The sequence below is a fragment of the Salarias fasciatus genome, chromosome 2 (genome assembly GCF_902148845.1).
Source record: "Salarias fasciatus chromosome 2, fSalaFa1.1, whole genome shotgun sequence".
Taxonomy (NCBI): domain Eukaryota; kingdom Metazoa; phylum Chordata; class Actinopteri; order Blenniiformes; family Blenniidae; genus Salarias; species Salarias fasciatus.
In genome coordinates this window covers 16712017-16731126 of record NC_043746.1, presented here as the reverse complement: position 1 = coordinate 16731126, position 19110 = coordinate 16712017, and the positions used below count along the sequence as shown (strand labels likewise).

The 19110-nt window shown below is 42.3% G+C and overlaps 2 protein-coding genes across 5 annotated transcripts; one reads left to right on the top strand and one right to left on the bottom strand.

Moving 5' to 3' along the window:
- The first annotated feature begins 10034 nt into the window (after positions 1-10034).
- On the top strand, positions 10035-16023 carry stx5a (syntaxin 5A). Of its 4 annotated transcripts, none has more exons than XM_030106124.1 (12): positions 10035-10140; positions 10577-10811; positions 11944-12014; positions 12227-12282; positions 12378-12448; positions 12537-12653; positions 12896-12952; positions 13064-13145; positions 14083-14169; positions 14308-14411; positions 14532-14653; positions 14766-16023. In XM_030106124.1, exons 2-12 carry the CDS (start codon positions 10749-10751, stop codon positions 14923-14925), a joined length of 990 nt encoding a protein of 329 aa, XP_029961984.1. In that variant the 5' UTR covers positions 10035-10140; positions 10577-10748; the 3' UTR covers positions 14926-16023. The 4 variants fall into 4 exon arrangements, with proteins under 4 accessions (XP_029961984.1, XP_029961975.1, XP_029962003.1 ...); XM_030106115.1 differs by having other exon boundaries at positions 11941-12014; XM_030106143.1 differs by lacking the exon at positions 14083-14169.
- Positions 16024-16839: 816 nt separating this feature from the next.
- On the bottom strand, positions 16840-18374 carry LOC115402079 (protein RD3). Its single transcript, XM_030110515.1, has 3 exons — positions 18343-18374; positions 17825-18132; positions 16840-17351 (listed from the first exon to the last, which is right to left on the bottom strand). The coding sequence occupies exons 1-3, from the start codon at positions 18346-18348 to the stop codon at positions 16970-16972; spliced, it is 696 nt and encodes a 231-aa protein (XP_029966375.1). The 5' UTR covers positions 18349-18374; the 3' UTR covers positions 16840-16969.
- Between the last annotated feature and the right edge of the window lie 736 nt (positions 18375-19110).

The window sequence follows — 19110 nt, the reverse complement described above, 5'->3', positions numbered from 1 at the left end:
TAAGTTAGCCCAAGATCCACCTTTCCACAAAGTTTCATTGCAATCCGTCCATTACTTTTTCCGTAATGTTGCTAACAGACCAACCAACCAACAAACCGACGTGATTCCATAACCTCCTGGCAGAGGTAATTAAAGCTAAACTACCAAGATAACAGGCATGAAATCTGGACTTTACTGTTAGTGTTTATATTCTTTTGATTTTGGCATTATTTTTGACAGAACCTTTCAAATTTTACAATTAAAGATGCTGTGTTAAATCACGTTAGTGTGAGTCTGTCTTGCCTCTTTGGCTCTTTTTATTAGTTTCTAGATAGTTACAGTATTCCAATCTGCCAACAGTGAATCCTGCAAGCCTGCTTGTCACATACAGATTACCCCTGTGTAGCAGTGAAGCGCTTCAGCCATTGTTGTGAAAACTTTTTCCACTTGTTGTTTCTTTGAGTGACTCAATACACCACCTTGTGGCAAACATTGGTATTGCAGGCCTAGACGAATGGACACATTGGGTTACTTCCCGACTTTGGCAGGTATACCATCAGTAATGGTCTCGGAGCTATTATTTTTCTTTATTCAGCTGTTTGTTTAGTTTCATAATGATCTATGTTGAAAAAAATGCAACACGCATAATTGAAAAATGTATTCATTTACATTTTGTCATATTTTGTGAAAATTCACATTGATGACAAGTTTAACCGGGACAAATTAAACAGCATAAACTTAACTATTAAGACATAGAGGCAAAGTGTACTTTGTGATCAGGCAAGCAAATGTTTTGGGAAACCTCTGAACCTTCGAACAACAGATTGCAAAGCACATACCATAGAATGGTCCTCTGGATAAAGAAAGGAAAAAAGCACGTGTTGAGTGCAGAGCTAAAGAAGATGAACTCCTCTCATGCCGACATGTGTGACACATCAGTGACATTCCTTCTGAAAAGAGTTGTGACGTTAAAATAATTCCTTGTTTGCCTCTCAGACACTAGCTGTTTCTTCTTGTGACCAATTTTTTTTTATTATTATTTTGAAGTGCTAAAGCTCAACAATATGAGCAACAATGAATTATTTCAACATCACAGCTCTTTAAGTGTCAGATATAATCTCGTACTCAATTGTCCTGAACCTATGTGACCATCAAGCATCTGTGCGCTTTGTATCTACACAGTCGACATTGTACTGTAAAGGTAGCCCTGTTCTAGCCTCCAGTGTCTTAGTAGCCTATAGATACCCCTTAATGAAGTGTATAACATTTTATAATCGCTCATATCCTGCCATGACTTTGTGTATGACGTAGTGCATACTTTAGAAATGTATTTGTAATGTCATTTTAGCTGTACTTTGATGAGCTGAATCTCTTCTCTGCAAATACATTGTACAACTGTAGCCTATGTATAGAGAGAAAAAACTACACTCTTTTTTTGCTGCTACACCATTTGTGCCCTTTGATGATGTCTTTGTAGAAAAACAATGCAGTTTAATGTTGTATTAGTATATAAATGCCAATTATTCGACTCACTGTCCACATTAAAGTGTATACTGCAAATATATTCAAGATGATACCAGGATACAACCGTGATGTTACAGATGTTATTAAATGAAATGTCTTATTTTTTGTATAAACCTCTGGTTTTCTTTCTGACGTGGCTCAGCTCTGACCTCAGTCGTCCTCCCTCCTGCCCCCCTTCTCAGTCCTCTGTCCTTCGCTTCCGTCTCTCATCCGACGGTAATGAAAGGTAAACAGGCATTTTTGATTACCGTGCCATCCCGGGAGTCAGGTACAGAGGAGAAATGCGTACGTGACGCGCTGTTATGAGACATAATATTATTCCCGCTCCTCCTCTCATCCGCGCTGCTGAGTCAGGAGTACAAAAGCTCACAGCCCCATGCAAAGCAGCGTGAGTGGAAAATTACAGTTAATTCACTCGACATGGAGACTGCTTTCCTTTTTGTAACCAATTATTTTTGAACGGGTCTGCTGTCAGGTGGGACTTATTTTAAAAAAGAAACAGTTCGAACGTAATCGTTTCTATTCAGTTTTGCAAGTCAGGATGCGCCGTGCCTTGGATGACGCTCTATTCATCTTCTAACTCATCACCAATCCCTGCTGACTATGGGCAATCATAGGTTGCCAGTTCATTACAGGGCAAACACAAAGCGACACACACTCACATTCACATTTATGAGCAGGTTAGAATCACTAATTAACTCCAGGTTTTTGGAACATTTGTGGATGAGGATATCGGTATCATTTTTGAAAAATCTCTTTTATATATCATTTCAGTGTTTTACTTTATGATGTGGTGTGTCGTTCTGTTTGTGTTCCTGTCTTGATTTTCTTTTGTTTCTCGCTCCATGCTGGTCTGCCCTTTAATCTGGTGCAGCTTTGCTTGTCAGTACTTCTTCATCCTGGGATCATTTGCCTCGCTGTGACATTCTTCCTCCCCTCATATAATACAACGTTATAAAAGCCCCACATGCTCAAGACAGGGGCTGAGTTGACACAAACTGTCATATGAAAATTCTTTCTGGTCTGAAAACAGGGCAACGCTATTTCTAAAATATGTGGAAAAGGGACCAGAATGAGCAGTTTGTGTATTTGTGTCAGTTGGTTTCGCGATATCATCAATGACATCAGTTGAGAAAGAAAAGTGTGCGGCTTACAATACTCGTGTATAAAGAGCGTGAAGACCCAACATCAATGAATCTAGTTATCCTCTTAAAATTGGGAAAGTCAGGCTTTATGCCTTAAAAATTGGCCCCAGGTTTTCTTGTAAAAGTGGAATACTTAACATTTCACTGACGTCTGTCTTGTGTGTTTGGTGGAACAGAGTCGATGTAGCGTCCATAATTATGATTTCCTCGACGCAGCGGCTCTAAACCGTTGCGAAGAATATTTTTTTGAGAAGTGATGTGTTACTGTAGCAAAACCCCTTCGGAAAATCTAGTGGTGGTAACCGATTATGATCCTGGCAGATTCCAGTGGGTGATGTTGTCCAGCTTCTCTCTCTCGCTGTCCCTGCGAGCAATACTGCCAAACTCAGCCGGCTTCCAAAGTGGGATGGCTGAAATGCGTTTGCAGCTCTAAATAAACATCAGCTTATCTTTACAAGAGCTGTTCACTGCTGTCTGCATGTTTTATGGTTTATCTCAGCAGTTTTTTCTGCTTCTTTCAACATCAGCCGTTATGGCAAGTTCTGCACTGTTACTGAAACCTGGAAGCCCCTCACCTAAGCAGCAGCTGGTTATCTTTATCTTTCAACTTTTACCTTTGGTGGTCAACACAGCTGACCTTACCCCTCCGTCTCACCTGCTACAGGCCTTAAAAGTAATCCACAAGTTACTTTTTCCAAAAAATATATATATATTTTTTAGTTGGGTCATCCTTTAAAAAGAAAGAATTAACTATCTGATAATCTGTCTTCTGGTGTTTAGTCATACTGTAAAAGATTACTTTGAAATATAATGATGTTATTTCAGAGTCCTTTCACCCACACCTATTGAAATGTAGGTAGATGATCTGAGTGCTCCCAGAGCAGCACTGATAAGGCTTTTTGTCCCTCTGCCACGAGCGACAACACTGATAGAAGTTAATAGGAACATTACATTCACTCCTTCATTTCATTTCACTTCATTATCAGCGTTTTGTATTCCGAAGCAGACTTGAGAGGAAAAACGTGGTGATGGTGTTAACAGCTATCAGTGACTGAAAGATTCGACTGCACATGATTGACTGTTTGAGTGATTACTGACAGTGTGTATGATGCTATTGTAAATATTTCAAGCATGGTGTGTGAGAGGAGGAGAGAGGAGAGGAGGAGAGGAGAGGAGCTAAGTGCTGTTGCTGCCAACCTATCTGTCGAAGGGCATAATGCCCGTACTAAATATAGCAGCAAGATTAGGGAGACAGAGGAAGAGAGGCAAAGAGAGAAGGATGGAGTCAGTAACATCTCGAAGCTAAAATGCTTTCTTTACTCCAAAATGTGCTTTTGAAGGCTCCTGCCTCCTCCGATTTTCAAAAACTGTACAAGGGAACGCAGAAAATCAGCCTCTGCACAAAGTTATGAGCTGCATGTTATTCCACGCGCATGTTTTCATACAGGAGCTCACATGTCTGTGACTCGGTCATCCTCCTCTTGGCCCACTGCACAGCTCACTCAGCCTCTCTTTGTCTTTGCACTTGTATCAGGACTTCCTGTATTTTTCCACCTTGCTGTTGGCTGTATCCAGAGTGATTGTTTTGCTAATAACTCCAGCCACATTTCCTCCCTTCTTTTGTAGCAGCAGCTGTGTTGAAGTGGGTACTGGGCACTATCTGCCCTGCGAGTGTGTGTTGTTAGATGGTATCAGCGCTTGTGTGTGTTACAGAGTGCAACATAAATATTAAAGAAAGAGTGTGAGAGCTCCAGTTAAACATGTGCCGTACGGCGAAGATATAAGATGTTTTATGGTTTCTGGGAAAGTGACATGAAAGGTCACTCTCTTTAAAGTCTCTCATGAATACAAAGGACTTTTTTTTTTTTCATTGCACCGAATAAACAAACTGTTATCTTCAACAGAAACATGGATCTACAGACCTTGCCTGTCTCACTCCACTGAAGGACATCAGCCCTGATAAAAGATTTACGGTCTTGCCGCTACATGGGAAACTGTGTGCGCAAAGCAAATAGGGTGAGAAGTCAGAGAGGAGACGGTGGCAAATGCAATGATGTTTATTTCTTCTCAATTAAAATAACTATGACAGTGTATTCTGCCACTTTGGCCATCATGACGTGCGCACTCTTTCCAACATCATCACCTCATAACTGTTCCTGTTACAGTCAGCTGCGTGAGTATTATCCTTATAAACACTGAAGCAAGTAGGGAGGCAGCTCTAAAAGATAAACTGAAGCCGAACAGCATTATTCACATTAAACAGTTCACTTTGGTATGTATATTGTTAGGATTCTGTCCATTTCCCCTGTCTGTGTGTGTCTGCTGCTGTGTCTTTCCCTTGTGTTAATCAGCCTATAGTCTTTCCCCCATGTGCTCATTACCCTCATGTGTTGCACCTTTGCCTTCCCTATTCAAACCCTTCTCTCCTCTTGTGGTGGTGGGCTCGTCCCATCAAGGCCGATGGCGGACCCAAAAGCAGACAACATGGATGAAGGGCTTCAGATTGGTATATTGTTGAGTCCAGTTGCATGGAATCTAAAACAGAGACACAGAGGAAGCTGCAGGACACAAGGAAGGACAGAAAGCAAGACCTACAGAGGTTAAACCACAGGGTTAGGCTTTGAAACACTTGAGGTAAGTGACGTGTGTGTTACTGTTTTGATATATTGCCTTGACATGTTACTACAAGGACAACATCTCACTAATTTGTTCCCTTGTTGGACAGAATGTACCCCTATAGTGGGCATAGTAATTACAATATGAGCAAAGGAGTAAGTCAAAGATGGAGGACAGAGAGTGCTAAACAATGGGAGACCGGACAGGAGATGTTAAAAGGATCTAATATTTGTTTTGTACAACATGCCTTTCCCCTATTTAGACACGTTCTTAAGCCTGACTGAGTATTTTTGGTATCTGAATTTAATCAAAAGATAAAAGATTTATTTATCGTTGTTCCGATATGACATAAAAGTGCAAGACACTCTGGACTGGACACAAGAAACTTCAAAATAGTGCATACTGCTCTTTCCCAGACATTCAACACATACTGTTGATATGGATGGAATCTGTTGGATTTTTCTGAAGCTGATGTGAAATCATTGCTGGATAGTAATAATGGTTTTCCATGAGGTTTGTGCAGTCCATAGAAAGTGCTGAGGAAATTGATATTTAACTGCCTGAATGCTTATTCCAATAAATTCAACATACAGCATAGCGAGTTTGAGTATTTCTATTTATTCTATACAGCTTTGTCTAAATTTAGGGTTATGGGAAATGGGAGTCAAGCTAAATGTACAACTGATGTGACTGTTTAAAGACATTTTCCTCCTGATCAACATTAGATCAACTCAACTTATCTTTAGTAACAGGTTATGTCAAACAGGCCTTTAAGGTTGCTGTTATTAAACCTCTCCTCAAAAAGCCCACCCTCGATCCAGGTGTTCTAACAAGTTACAGGCCAATATCCAATCTTCCCTTTATTTCTAAAATCCTAGAGAAAATTGTTGAAAGTCAGCTTTGCGACCATTTATATAGTAATGACCTATTTGAGTATTTTCAGTGAGGTCTCAGAGCTCATCACAGCACAGAGACAGCTCTGGTAAAAGTCACTAATGATCTTCTCACAGCCTCAGATAGAGGACTGGTCTCTGTTCTGGTCCTGTTAAATCTCAGTGCTGCATTTGACACTGTCGATCATGATATTTTACTACAGAGACTAGACTATACTGTTGGGATTAAAGGAACAGCAATAAACTGGTTTCAATCATATTTAGCGACAGGTTCCATTTCGTTAATGTTAACAATGACAGCTCAGATCAAAGTTAAACATGGGGTTCCACAGGGTTCTGTTTTAGGACCCTGCATTATACATGCTTCCTGTAGGGAATATCATCAGGAATGACTCCATTAACTTCCACTGTTATGCAGATGATACACAGATCTACTTATCCTTGAACCAGATGACACCGATCAACTTGTCAAAATAGAAGCTTGTCCTAATGACATAAAAACCTGAATGACTTGTAATTTTGTCTTCTTAACTTCAGATAAAACAGAAGTTATTTTATTCGGCCCAAAACACCTGAGAGAAAAATTACATAAACAAATATTGACCCTGGATGGTGTTACTTTAACCCCCAGTAACACTGTGAGGAACCTGGGAGTGATCTTTGACCAAGACTTATCCTTTAACTTCCACATTAAACAGGTCTGTAGGACCTCCTTCTTTCACCTGCGTAATATTTCTAAAATCAAGAACATGTTGACTCAAAGCGGTGCTGAGAAATTAATCCATGCATTTGTTACCTACAGAGTAGACTACTGTAATTCCCTGTTATCAGGGCCCCCAAAAACTGCCTAAAAAGTCTCCAACTCGTTCATAATGCTGCAGCAAGAGTTCTCACAAGAACCAGTAGGAGAGATAATTTCACCCCAATATTAGCTTCTTTTCACTGACTCCTTGTTAAATCTAGAATAGAATTTTAAAGTCTTCTCTTAAAGGTGCTGTAGGCAGGATTTTGCATCTCTGTCATCTTGCTTAGGGTTACCTAAGCAAGATGGCAATTTGACCCATCTAAGATGGCAATTTGAAACTCCGCACAGCCAATCCTGTCCTGTTTTCTCTGACATCACGCCCTCACGCAAGTTAAGCCCCTCCCACAAGAACGTGCAACAAACGCCCCTCGACCAATCACGGTTAGAGCCTCATGGGCTCTTCTGATTGGTCAAAGATACCTGGAGCTGTCGAGATTCCTTTTCAGCTCAAAACAGAGAGAGATGGAAATGCTGCGCCCTCGTGGTAGTGCAATTATGGTACACTCCTAAAGGATTATCAATGGATACTCTAACATTTAATCCAAAGAAAACACAGAAAAATTAGCATTGGCTAGCAAAATCCTACCTACAGCACCTTTAACCTATAAGAGCAATTAGTTCCATATTGTCCCAGGAGAAGGCTTAGTTCTCAGAGTGCTGGTCTGCTGGAGGTTCCTAGGTTTTCAAAAGTAGAACAGGAGGCAGAGCTTTCAGCTATCAGGCTCCTGTCTTGTGGAACCAGCTCCCAGTGTCTGTGAGGGAGGCTGACACAGTCTCTACTTTTAAGGCTCGGCTTAAGACCTTTCTCTTTAATAAAGCTTGGAGTTAGGGCTGGTTCATGCTTTCCTTTTTAGATGGGAGCTTGCTAGCTCTCTCTCTCTCTCTCTCTCTCTCTCTCTCTCTCTCTCTCTCTCTCTCTCTCTCTCTCTCTCTCTCTCTCTGAGATTGACAGTTCACTCCGCTGCGGGAGACTAAAATGCCAGAACAGCAAAACTATGGACGAAGAGGTTGTCTTTTAGGTGGACTAGAGCCGTTATTGAGGGATCGCAAACAGAACATCAATCGCGGTCGAATCGTTCATCTACTGAAACAGGCCAGACCCAGTGGTGCAAGCGGTCTAGTCAGCCCCGGGCTCCTGCCATGTGGAACTGGCTCCCCGTTCCGCTTCACTTCTCTCCTTTCTTTCATGTAATGTTTCATAACTACGTGTCATTGACAATTGTTTCTCTTGTAGTCTATGTATTTTCTATTTATACATGAAATGCATGGCGATACAAGCTGTCTGTCCTATCTCCTTCTCTTTCTGTCCCTCCACCCCAACTGGAAATCGCAGAAAGCCGCCACCTCTGAGGCTGGTTCTGCAAAGGTTTCTTCCTTTCCCCAATCACTTACGCTTGGTCATGAGGATCTGTTGGATTTTCTCTGTTAAAGTGTCTAGAAAGGACTATGTTGTAATTGGGATTTTATAAATAAAGCTGAATTGTATTTACTGAAAGTTTGCTGAGATACAGGAAATACAGGATTACACGAAAACAATGTTTAAATCTTCTTACATAATACATATCAGAACAACAGCTTTTTCTCTTAAAAAATTCTTTCAAGTGATTGGTTTTGTTGTAGAAAAACAGAGAAAACATCAAGGAGTATTTGAAAGCAGTAAAAGGTTTCAGAGGAGATACACCTGGTGGATTACAGTGAGGTACAGCAGGTGATGGGGGAGTGTGGTTGGGGGTCGAGCAGGTAAATGGCTAAGGACATAGTTGTGGTCTGGGCATGCTTCGTCCTGTCATGTGGAGGATGCGGGTACCAGCAGGACAGAGAGGAGATCAGAGAACCTGCTGGATGCTATCAGGCTCTCCATACTGTACCTGCAGGTCGACCCAACTGAGGCAGCCGCCAATGAGAACCACCCGCCCTCGTTAATTCTCTTTTTATGGGTGAATTGTCAGAAATGGTACTCAAGTTCTTGCTTCAACAGAATTGCTGTATTTTCCTGCTCTTTGTTAAATCAATTCAAGTTTTTCAAACTATGAAATAAAGATTATGGTGTCATAGATATTTCACAGCAAAAAAATAATTTACACACTTACTGTACATTTCAAGATATCAATTTGGATACTAGTTACACTGTGAAAAAGTAATCAAAGAAACTAAAATATCCTAAAATAATTCTTAATTAATCACAATATGTGCTATGTTACTAGATGATAATTAACATAGTGTTAACCTTTGCTTCTTTCAAAATCAGATTTTACCACTTATTGCGTATGAAGGGCACACAAAGTGAAAAAAAACTTTTATGTAACTCATTTCTTCATAAAACTAATTTCTTTTGTCTAATGTTTATACACGTGAATACACTCTAAAGTGCTTTCTGTATACACACACACACAAAATGAATGACATAAGTCAACCCTGTGAGACAGATATTCAGGATTAATCGTCACTATGGGTTTGAAATGATGACTTGATTACATCATGTGCAATACTAAAATGGCATATTTTATCCTTTTTAGATTCAGAGCAACGCTCATTCGGATTCATCTTTTTGTTTTGATTTATTTATTTAAATGCGTACATATGTAAATTAATTAATATATTTTGTGCTTTCCTATTTTCCTTGACCTTTGGACTAGGAGCATCTGTGACAGAAAGGAATTTCCCTTGGGGGATCAATAAAGTATTTCTGATTCTGATTCTAAATAGAAAAACTCAACAATTGTCAAACTGAATTTGAATTCTACTCCCAAAATATGGCATCAAGTTAGAACTCTGAAGAAATTGTCAAGCATGTGACGTGACGTCATATTCAGGAAAATAGGGGATGAACAAAATATGTTTTAAAATCTGTGTGTCATCTCTTTGAATTGTGTGATTACAGAGGGCTGAACAAGAATACGAAAAGAGTTATAATCTGGCAGATATTATTGGCTGATCAATCGTGATTAGAAGTTTCTCGCACAGGCTCCTCCCGTCCCGCCGCGCCGTCAAAAGGAGAAATGTCGCCCCCTGGTGGTCCCCGTTCTGATCTGCAGGGATTTTTCTGCTTCTGTAAAGTAGACGTGGCAGTGACGTCAATGGCGGAAACGACCCGGATCGGAACTTTAACTCCTGGTCCGATGAGTTTTTCCTCCAGAAACATCGACGGCTCGTGAAATAGGCTGCGTTATCGACCCAAGTGAGTTTAAACCGATCGATTGTTGTCTTTAAGGAGACGACAGATCTCTCATAGTCATTGTACGTCGAGTTTGACCGGGGCGAGGCAGGAGAAACCGCACGGTAAACCCGGTTAGCTGTGTGGAGCTAACGTTAGCCGGTGGTTAGCCGGTGAGGCCGGGATCAGCTGTGTCGTGATGGGGGGCCTTCACTCACACCGAATCGGTCCAAATTCGAGATAATAGCAGTTACCTTTAGACGATTGTATCTATTCCTTTCGGTTTCTACGCGGGGTCGGTAAACGTAGTTAAGAGTCCAGCGGTTTCCGTCAAGTCGGTGTTTTGGTAGTGTTGTCTGTGCTAACGGGTTCGAGCCTCCCACGTCAGAACCTCACTTTCCATCTTTCGGATTTTAACAACTTACTTTAAACATTGCCTTTTTCTCCTTTGCCATCGCAGATATGTGTGTACATATGTCTATCACGGCTACCCCCCCTTGGATGTGAGCCCCTCCGCCCGCCTTGGATCTTGTGCTTCACACATCATCTAAACCTAGATTAGAAGGAAGACCCGGGTCTTCCCAGGTGGTTTCTGCTGTTCAGCGGCCAGCCGAGCCTCTACCGGCTGCAGGATGACGTGCCGGGACCGGACCCTCGAGTTCCAGTCGGCCTGTAAATCCCTCCAGGGCAGACAGGTATGATTGGGTTAAACATCGCCCACCATAAGTCCACAACAACATAATCTCCCTGTTCACGTTCCAGATGACTTTCAGTTCAAGCGGATTTGTTGTTGAACCGTTTTACAGTTATTGAGATAAATTTGGTTACTTTTGGTTTTGGTTTCCCTGCTTGTATTTTTTCAATTATATGGCTTTCAAAGCAAATGCACATTAATTACTCCTCTGTCTTATTCACACAGCTGAACAGGTTTTTGTGATGACAGGTGAAGGATTTCTGTCATAAAATAAATGCATATTGGCATATATGGATGTGGATGCAAATATTAAGGGATATAAACAATCTCATTCTGAAAACTTGGAGTAATAGGATATACAATATTCTAGGATTAAGAGCCATTTCCTTGGAGAAATTAGAGGTGTGGAGTTTAAAGCACCTAAGATGAGTTTTCACATGAATACCCTGCTAAAAACAAAATTTCCCCACTTTGGAGCTATGGAAAGATAATCTAATTTTGTAATTTTTTTTATTTATCTCACCCGTCACTTCAATGTTTAGGAACTTTCATTTTGCAGACAAGTTGTGGACATTTATTTTAGTATAATGCTTTATATACATTTATATACAGTTTACGTTGTCCTAAATATGGAGGTTGAATAAAAGTGAAACGCATGTACTAAATAACAGAAGATGTAAAAATTCCTCTTTAATGAAAATAGGGGTGCTAAAAAGCTTTATCTAGAAGAACCTTACAAGTAAAAGACTCAAATATGAGAAAAAGCTATTTTTAGTGATATGTGAAAAGTAGTCATCACATGACTGAAAGTAAACCACACACACCGATGACAAAGCAGATTAAGAGCAAAGACACACACATGCACCCTCACATCAAATATTTTACTTGTGCTTTTAGGAACAAGTTAAATCAGCTCTTGAGCTTTATTGTTGATTTACTAATGTAATTTTATTTTTGCATGAGAGATTCATTGGGATAGTTTTGTCATTTTAGCCATGGGAAAACATTCATAGCTCAATAGACAGTGATAGCCTTTGTATTGACCTCATGTTGTTGCTATGTAAAGCAATTCTTCAGGTTTTCTGTTTTTCTTACTTCTGGGTTCTTTCTTTCATTTTGTGCCTTCCCTGCAGAATGGAGTCCAACCCAGTAAACCAGCTCTCAGCGCCCTCCGGCAGCGCAGTGACTTCACAGTCATGGCCAAGTAAGTTCCTGTTAGATGGTTTCTCTTTTGTGTTTGAACAGCTCACACATATTTTGATCTCCTGTTGATATCGACTGGTATTTCTATTGACAGAATACTTTCGTCTTTATGTACACTGCTGTGGAATCTGGTTTTTAAATTTACATGTGTAGGAGAATGCAAACAGGAATATAAGTATTTATCAATGAAATCCCTTTATCTTGTCTTTGCAGGAGAATCGGAAAAGACTTGAGTAACACATTTGCCAAACTGGAAAAGCTCACAATTTGTAAGTGTCAAGGCACTTTAGCATTTTTTTTTCCAGTGTCTGCTTGTGATGCTGGCTGCAGCTCTCACCTACATGCTCATGTTTTCATGTTTTAGTGGCAAAAAGAAAATCTCTATTCGATGATAAGGCGGTGGAGATTGAGGAGCTGACATACATCATTAAACAAGTGAGTGGAAGAGATTAAAACTCCAGTGAAGTGTGGCGGTTATGGAAGCGGACATATGCCGAGTCATTTCCTGTTTCTCTGATTTTAGGACATCAACAGTCTAAACAAACAGATTGCACAGCTGCAGGACCTGGTGAGGTCCCGTGGAGCCCCGGGTGGCCGGCACATCCAGACTCATTCCAACACCATCGTGGTGTCATTACAGGTATATTAAGAAGTCTTATCGGACAGTTGTCCAGATAGGTGGAGCTTTTTAAATACTCTAAATCTTCTAATCTTTTGTGAAGTTTTTACATTTTTATAGTCAATTTTTAAAATAGATTTTAGTTATCCTTTCTTGATCCACTTTAACACATGTTAGATGTATAACATTATAATTTTAGCACCTGTGGCGTAATGTAACATATTTGTAACTAATACATTTCACGTTTTCCTTTTGGTCTTCAGTCCAAACTGGCTTCGATGTCAAATGACTTCAAATCAGTCCTGGAGGTCAGAACAGAGGTGAGAATTGCCGAGTGTGCTTCATCATATGAAAACGGATGCCGCAGGTTTGATTGGCGTGCTGGTTTCTTCTTTGACGTGACCCTCCATCGCTTGACTTTGGTCCTGCAGAACCTGAAGCAGCAGCGCAGCCGGAGAGAGCAGTTCTCGCAACCCCCGGCCTCGTCCTCTCCCCTCATGGCGAATAACTTCAGTAAGTGCCCCCCCACCGTCTGAGCTTCATGCTTGTAGTTGCTCGGTGTGTTCCCAAGGGTCTCGTGTGCTGTTGGCACCGACAGGTAAACGCAGCATGCTGTCACAGCTGTACAGTGGCATGTTCACTCTATGCCCGAAAGCGTCATGTGGTTGTAACTTTGCTGCTACTCGCTACAACCAGGTGTGTCGGAGTCGGGAGACCCCAAAGCATGCAGTGCAGTGGTTCTCCATGACCGGCATCAGACAGTCGTACTATTAGTAAAAATAAGATGTTTCATCTCGATCTCAGACGTCATCTGCTCTTTGTCTACAACGGGCATCGTCAAAGCCGGTCATAGAGTGAACACACCTCTGGTAGTTTTGGCTTGGATGCTACATATTCCCTCTTTCTGGCTCCTGCTCAGTCCCATCATTCTGTGCATCAGTGGGCTACTCATTGACCAGAGACCCTCCAATGAGCGCAGGCGGCTGAAGTGCTTCCTGCGCGTACATTTACACTGCCAGCAAAACGCGCACAATCAGCCCCGGTGTCAAGCAAAGTGTCCACTGGCAATACCTTGAAACCTCTGTAAAGTTTTTGAAATGAGAACAATCTTTGTTTGATCAGGATAGAAATACCTTTAGTTGATCGACTTAGCATTTTCCTCATCACCTCAGACAATAAGTGATTGAAAGTTAACATTCACACATTCAGCATTTGCACTCAAATACATTTAGACCGACTGTGTTGATATATTTATTCACTCACCCTTCGTCTCTGATTTCCAGGTATTACTTTGGGCAATTTCCTCGAAATAGAGCAGGTTGTGTAGCCGTCTTGACTGGCAGTGTGTTTTTCCCAAACCGCTCATGTCGTAGGGAACTGCTCGAAGTCCTTGTGAATGATTATTACTGTATTTGGTCCTCTATAATGCAAAAATTAAAAAATATTTTAGGGAGCCGCAAAAAAGGGGCCCAGGAGCCGCATGCAGCTCGCGAGCCGCGCAATGACTACCAGGGCTATACAACCTCAAATTTAAAAGGTATTTCCCTGGAACGTCTGCCTCTCCCAGCGGGTATAAAACGACACTATGTGCCCGCTGTTCTGCTTTTCCCCGCTCTGCCTCTGAGAACACCCATCGCTGAACTCGTGCCATGTTACGTTTGTCGTCTCCCCGCAGAAAGCTCGGTCCTGATGCAGGATGAGTCCCGGAGTCTGGGCGACGTGGCCATCGACATGGATTCTCAGAGCAACCCGCTGCAACTCCAGCTGATTGATGAGCAGGTACGCTGAGAGTGTCTGTCGAAATCAGTGAGATGAATGGAGGAAAATGTTAGATGTTAGATGTTGATGCAGAATAAAAGATCCACCTTTAACTATGTAGAATGCTGTTGTTTTCCCCAGGACTCGTACATTCAGAGCCGTGCGGACACCATGCAGAACATTGAGAGCACCATCGTAGAGCTGGGATCTATCTTCCAGCAGCTGGCGCACATGGTCAAGGAGCAAGAGGAGACCATCCAGAGGTGAGGCACGGGTGGAAATGGGTCAAGATCAAGTTCTGTAGTGATCGTTTCAGTTTATAAAATGACAGAAGGTGATGACATCTGCTGAGCTTGTTGCTTGTTTGCCTCTCAGGATCGACGCCAATGTGGAAGACACCCAGCTGAACGTGGAGGCCGCCCACACAGAGATCCTCAAATACTTCCAGTCAGTCTCCTCCAACCGCTGGCTGATGATCAAGATCTTTCTCGTCCTCATCGTCTTCTTCATCATCTTCGTCGTCTTCTTTGCCTGAAGAACTCAGAAGCGGCCGATGGAAAGGGAAAAGTCACGGAAAGCGTGACGACGCATCGGGAGGACACATTTCTATCATGGTTTGATGGATGCTCAAGGATGGATACGGACTTGTCTGTTTTTCCCAAACCATGGACTATAGATCTCAGCTCAACAGTTAAATGAAGAATAAAGATATTGAACTTTGACCTGATAAAAGAATAAATGGTGTAAAATCCCCACTTTGTATAGAGAAAGAGCAGAGAGCTGCTCTGTATTGTACTTTGACCAACTATTCCTAAACATTTAATCAAAATGGCTATAATTTAATGGTTTGATTCTGCAAACTGTCTTATTTCATTTATCTCATGTCGGCCCCCTTTTTTTTATTTTAAAGCCAAACTATTGAACTGTATCATTATTCCACTTCTGAGGTCACCTGCTTTTTATTGGAGAAGCCCGATCGTCTCATTCAGCAGAAACTGTTCACCCACCTTTCCCCACTCATGATGTGATTTATTTTTTTATCCTCTTCTGTTGCTTTTTGCTTTCAAAGGACTTTATTTTTTTTTTTTCCTATTGCCAAAAGGAGACTCTTATTGAACTGTGACACAGTGCAGAGATGCCGGCTCTGGCCCTGCGAGGTGCAGCCAGATGCAGGGGTGTTGAGGGTACATCTACCAGGTCAGGCGACAGAGCTATTTTAATTGAATCTGTCTGGTTGAAAGCAGCAGAAATGTTCCGAAAGGTTTAAAATTTCACTTCTTGACTGCTGCGGACAGTATCCGTGCTTATGAAGGGGTTACGCTGGCTGTCGGAGCCCAATAAATGACGGACTCGGATCAGCCGGATTTCTCTGGAAGTGTCTGGATGTGTGGGACCCCCCCCCCCCCCCCCCCCCCCCCCCCCCCCTCTGGATCTGTTTGATGTACAGGATGTTATTTAAAAGATCAGATTTTTAAGAAGAAACAAAACATTTTTCCTATTTTTGTTTTTTTTTTTTTTTTTTTTTTAGCCAAATGCCTTGACTCCAGTGTATAAATTGCAAATAGTTATAAAGATGTATTGATTAAAGAGAAAAACAAAAGCGCATTAATAAAATAATAATGGGGTTCTTGCATTCACGTCTTAGATTTTCTTGGGATTAGAGGATTAGTCAGCAGTGATATAATTAGCTGCACTCGGTTAATACGCAGCACAGAGACGTCTGAGCTGTTTTCTTTTTTTTCTGACACTGCAGGTGACTAACGCCCTTTATTTTTTTAGTTGATAAACGTGCCACTGCTGTTGCTGAGTGTCCAGCAGGCTGACCTGAGCTGAACTTTTCCTCCCGCCTGTCCCATCTGTTGCATAACAAGCATTCACACGAGTGTTTGTTATATTCAGAAGCTTCTTTTTGGACTTCGTCTGTTTGAGACAAACATGAATAATGCGACTCTGCAAAATCTCACATATTAGAGAGTGACTCATGTTGGGCAACGTAGCTCTAAAACATCCTGATAATTTGGGTATTCTTATAGTACAACAAAAAAAAGATTGCAATCAAGATGTAAGCATGAATGGAAGTTTATTTACAAGAGTTGCAATGTAATGCTCAGATTTTTTTGTACAAAATATCAAGACTCTTCAGCAGCAAAATGCAGACCTGCAACCAAACACAAAGAAGAAGCTCCTTCCACTTTAAAACGTTCCCACTTAAGCACAAGATCAACACATCAGTGAAGCTTGTTGATGTCGAGATTTAATTCAGATACGGTCTCATCTTGCGTCCTGCAGCATGCAGGCTGCTTTTTCTCAGGTTATTTTCTTTTCAGATGTGTTTGTTGATGCTGTTCGAGTGTGAGCGTGTGTCACACTTACTTTATATTACGTCATCAAATGACAGCCTTATATGAAAATTCCAAATCCAATATTGAAAACAGTGGCGGAGAGTTGCTACTGTTTGCACTGAGCCGTCAGCACAACAAAGGCTTCAGAAATCTTTCAACAGGCAACAGAACATGAAGTGAAAATGAAAATATCCCCTCACTTCTTCTGCCTTCCCCCCTCATCCCCCCTCACTGGCCTCACCCCTGGGCACTCTGTTCAATTGGAGTAATCTCTGGCATGCTTCTGCTCCTTCCCTTCCTCGCCCTGGCCTTGATGGCCTCCTCCTCATCCTCTCCATCCTCCTCCTCCTCGTCCGACCAATCCACCTGCTGCTGCAGGTTTCCCCGGGAGCCCCTCACCCCGCTGCTCTTGTTGAAGAAATGCCCCGTGCGGAACTTGGTGCGGAAAGTGACGAAGGACAGGCTCTTGCTGCGCTGCTGCTTTTCGTACACGGTTTCCGGCTGCGCCTGAATGTCTTCGTTCGTGTTCATCTCCTCCACGCAGTCGCGCAGCACCGAGCGGAAGAGGCGGGGGACCTCGTGAACCTCGGGCTCCATCTGTGACACCAGCCGCCTGAACCTGCAGCGTTTTCAGAGACGGTCACAGTCAAGGCAAAACAAAACTGGGAGAAAGTCAGACAGGCCTCCACCTCCACCGTGTGGACGCCGCTGTTTCTTTGAGAAGGCCAGAAACGCTCACTGTGCCTCTGATAACACTCCGATTACAGTGTGAACAAGCAGCTGGGAACTGCCACGTGTTCAGAGAACAGCAAGCAATTTATAACTCGCTTTGGTGTAATACATGGAATATAACGAGTCACATCTCTGGATGATTTATTTTTTCACCTAAAACTGAAATTTCAAATTTAAACCAATGATGAACACAATTAAGCAGACGCTTAGACATCTCTGCCTGAGTCAGGTGTTTCGGTGTGTTGACAGAGGATCTGAGAGTCTCAGCAAGTTGTTACTTAGAGTGTTACAGGGATTACATTGAAGCCTTGCAGCCTCTCTTTAACTGTCGACCGCCGCCTCTGGGTGTCAGTCTCCTACCTGACGATGACGGGGCCGCACTGTGCGGGGGGGATCTTGGCACAGAGGTCCTGCAGCTCCAGCAGGTCGTTGGGGGTCAGCTCGTAGGGCTGCGGGGTCGGCGCGGTGGCCAGCCAGCTGTAGTCGGCCGTGGATGAGGAGCTGCGACGCCGGCGCCGGCCCTCCGTCGCCCTCTCTAACCTGATGCGCTCGGTGCGTTTCACCATGGCCCCCAGCTCCAGCATCAAAGTGTTGGTCACCAGCTCCTCTGTGGTGCGCTGGCCGGGCACTTTGGGCTCAAGGGAGAAAACAGCCGACCAGGGAAACATCTGCAATGAAAAGTTGGAGCGTTTAGAAAATATCTTTCATTAGCAGCTGAACAAGTTTATGCAAAAAGGAATTTCCAGTGTATTTTAAATGACCTCTGCACATCAGTCGTGTTTAAAGAATGGTGAAGCTACACTACCTGACTCCGAAATACAATAAAATCTTAACTTATTCTCCTGCTTTCTGCCAGAGATATTCATCAGTGGTCTTACCGCCATTATCTTGATTATAAAGATGTGGCGTATTCTTCAGTCCACCAGGTTGCGATGAACCAGCCCGATGAACCGGAGGCCTCCGCCGGCTGGTGACATTCACAGTGGGTGAAAGTGCTGCGACACAGCTCCCAGACCGCTACCTGTCTGCGGGGAGCGCGTGGGACGTGTGTGTGAGTTTGGGATTGAGCAGAGGCGTAATCCTGTATTAATAAAGACTGAGCGATGAGATGAGCTTACCTTCATGACAGCGTTATGAGAGTGTTACACTTGGTCGAGCTGTGTATGTATTTGTGGCCTGTTTGCATAACAGCAGAGGACGGTGGGTAAATGAGGTGTTTTCATTTAACTTTCCTACTTTGGTACTTTGGTTTGACTGCAAATGGCTTTCTCCATTTCTGTGGTAGCTATAGTTGAATATGAAACAAATATTAAATACAGTTCTGGCTTTAGCTTAACAACAGTTTTTTAAAAAAATAATAATAAACCTAACTTTTTGTCTGTGTGGTTAGAAACAGTCTTGAAGTTGAAGCAGTCATTCAGGTAAAACACACAGAGACAAATACACACATGTACTTTCACAGCCCTCTGATGCTGTTTACAGTTTCATTAAAGGTTTCAATGCCATCTCTGCCTAAAGATTTTAGTTTATCATTTACCAGTTTTACATCGCCTTGGAATGTGTTTGGCTTCTACACTGATGTCTCACTTGTAAAATAGATTCTTATTATCAAGCCAATTTCCTGTTTAAATAAAGATGAATAAGAC